Source organism: Poecilia reticulata, linkage group LG11, assembly GCF_000633615.1.
Source record: "Poecilia reticulata strain Guanapo linkage group LG11, Guppy_female_1.0+MT, whole genome shotgun sequence".
Taxonomy (NCBI): domain Eukaryota; kingdom Metazoa; phylum Chordata; class Actinopteri; order Cyprinodontiformes; family Poeciliidae; genus Poecilia; species Poecilia reticulata.
In genome coordinates this window covers 23,753,209-23,755,441 of record NC_024341.1, presented here as the reverse complement: position 1 = coordinate 23,755,441, position 2,233 = coordinate 23,753,209, and the positions used below count along the sequence as shown (strand labels likewise).

Here is a 2,233-nt window from a genome sequence, read left to right as displayed (position 1 = left end):
GGGTCAGGGTCAAAGTTCACCATGATGTCGCTGCTGCCGTTGGCACCAGCCGGAGGCCCGGGTGGCCCTGGAGGGCAGGTGGAAGTGGGCGAGGGGTCYTGGGGCACTGACTSCCCACCTACGGAAAACAAAATATGCATTTTTGTATTTTTATTAGGTTCCTWACAGAGGTGTCCCAGGATACATATTTAATTTCGTCTTCACAWAATTCYAACATTATTCACAAAAACAGAAATTAAGTAGGTATTTCTCCAGAAATTGGATCTTTACATCCAAATTTTTTACTCCAAGACATATTAAATGTTTCAGTGAAATAGTAAATAATTAAATATAYACATTCAGTGTAACTACACCACCAAACAAATTTAACCAAACATTATTTAAACTGTGTGCTAAGTCCTTTTAATCGCCTTCATGTTTCCACTGATCTCTGATCTGCTTTACACGCCACTGACATGCAAGGAAAACAGAAACAGCAGCTGAATTACTCGTTTGGTTGTCCACTCATCATCATCATCATCATCATCATCATCATGGAGTTTTACTTTCAGCTGCAGATTAGAGTCCATCTGCTGCCAGAGTGCTGCTTCCACATGTCAGAGAGCAACAGCAGAGCTGAAGGCAAACAGGATGAAGATGATGGAGGAAAAGATCCCAACAGAGGGAAACGGAATGAGACGACCAAAAAAGAGATTTTACGATTTTGCGTCAGATGAAGCTGTTCTGTGCTGATTTGTCCATATGTTTGGAGTCATTWKCATAATCCTGGTGAAAGACCCAACAACGACTCATCTTAAGCTGACAGAAGTCTTCAGAGTGAAGTGCCTTGGTGGTTCGCAGAGTTCAAAACCCTTACAACTATAAGCAAAGCAAGCCCACAGCATCACAGATCTTCCACTTAACAGTGAATGCAAAATCCTTTTCTGCATGTTCTTTAGTTTCTTTGACAACTGGTCAACATAGAGTGATTGTTGCCTGAAAAGCTTCACTTTATTCTCCTCTGATGAAGGCAAACATATTTGTTAGCATGTAGCATCTAATGGTTGTTATGGAGACTTAGTATATTTATTTTCTTATATTGTAAAATAAATTAACATGCATCTGCCTTGTTTGTATGATAGGTTTTCTTGTCTCTCCCATTAGGAAAGATAATTGAGAAATGGATCATATTTATGTTACAGTAAAAAAAAGGTATTTACAGATCATTSCAGRACACTGMTCAACTTWWRAAAAACTAAATTAGAAATTATGATAATGCTGCATTTACTTTTATTTTACAAGTTAAAGGCTGACAATAATTGTGCCTAATAGTTATCATTACTTATACTTATTAAAAAATAACAAATTAACCAGATGATTCTAAGTTGTTCTTGATTATTATTCATTAATTCATATTCTTCAGATGTGCTTATATATGGTGTAATTACATTTGAAGCTGCAGTTGTTGATTTGTTAGAAACAGGAAATTCATAGATATTTTTTCAACAAGCTCTTGGTATAATGCAAGCCTCGGGGTATTGGTCTGTTTTWGGAGCTGCATAAACCATWGCTGTACATTCTGTCCCCAAGGCCTCATCCTGAGCCTGAAATGTCCATAAAGGGGATTACCCCACAGGTCATGAACATTATGTTCCAGTTCATCTCAGAACAGCAGTAAAGAAGAAGCCCTGGCTGTTTCCTTTCCCTTTTCTCTCTGCTGTTTTMTACTTAATTATGGTTGTGTTCAATGTGTAAAACTTGCTTTTAAAATCTGTTTAGCACTTAAAACTTATTCTTAAACAAAGTAAAAAAAATGCAATGACAAAGTTTATCCACCTGGTGTCAGTGTTGAGTCAGAAAAACTTGCCAGAGCAGAAGTCGGAATTTTCTTTCTGTTCTTTGACACATTAAAAATCTAATTTCACTTCAGATCTACAATAAGACATTAGTGATCACTTGCATACAATAAAATGTTGATTCAAGAATGCATAATTTATATAAATTTGAGACTATTTTAGGTCTAAAATAGTGTCGTGAGAGTACTGAATGACCATGAATACAAAGCCTAATTAAGGCTAAATCAGCCAGTGGATCCTGCTGGTACATTGTGTGCCACTGGATGTGAAATCCTTCCATGTAGCTCTTTAGCCTGCAGCTATTCTGCTTTAGCCTATCTTTGCTTTTCTGAACGGAACACCACAGAACCAGGAATAGTAAGTCCATTCTCAGCCAAATCATTGCACTCGCTAGTTAT

At 37.2% G+C, this 2,233-nt stretch overlaps 1 protein-coding gene across 1 annotated transcript in view; it reads right to left on the bottom strand.

Annotated features, from left to right (window-relative positions):
* LOC103472875 (hepatic leukemia factor-like) overlaps nt 1-2,233 on the bottom strand; it is a 39,306-nt gene that overhangs the window by 2,588 nt on the left and 34,485 nt on the right. The window contains exons 3-4 of the mRNA XM_008422730.2: nt 1,556-1,583; nt 21-118 (exon numbers count right to left, since the gene is read on the bottom strand). Of these exons, the coding sequence (XP_008420952.1) occupies nt 21-118; nt 1,556-1,583 (126 nt within the window). The remainder of the gene's footprint in view (nt 1-20; nt 119-1,555; nt 1,584-2,233) is intronic.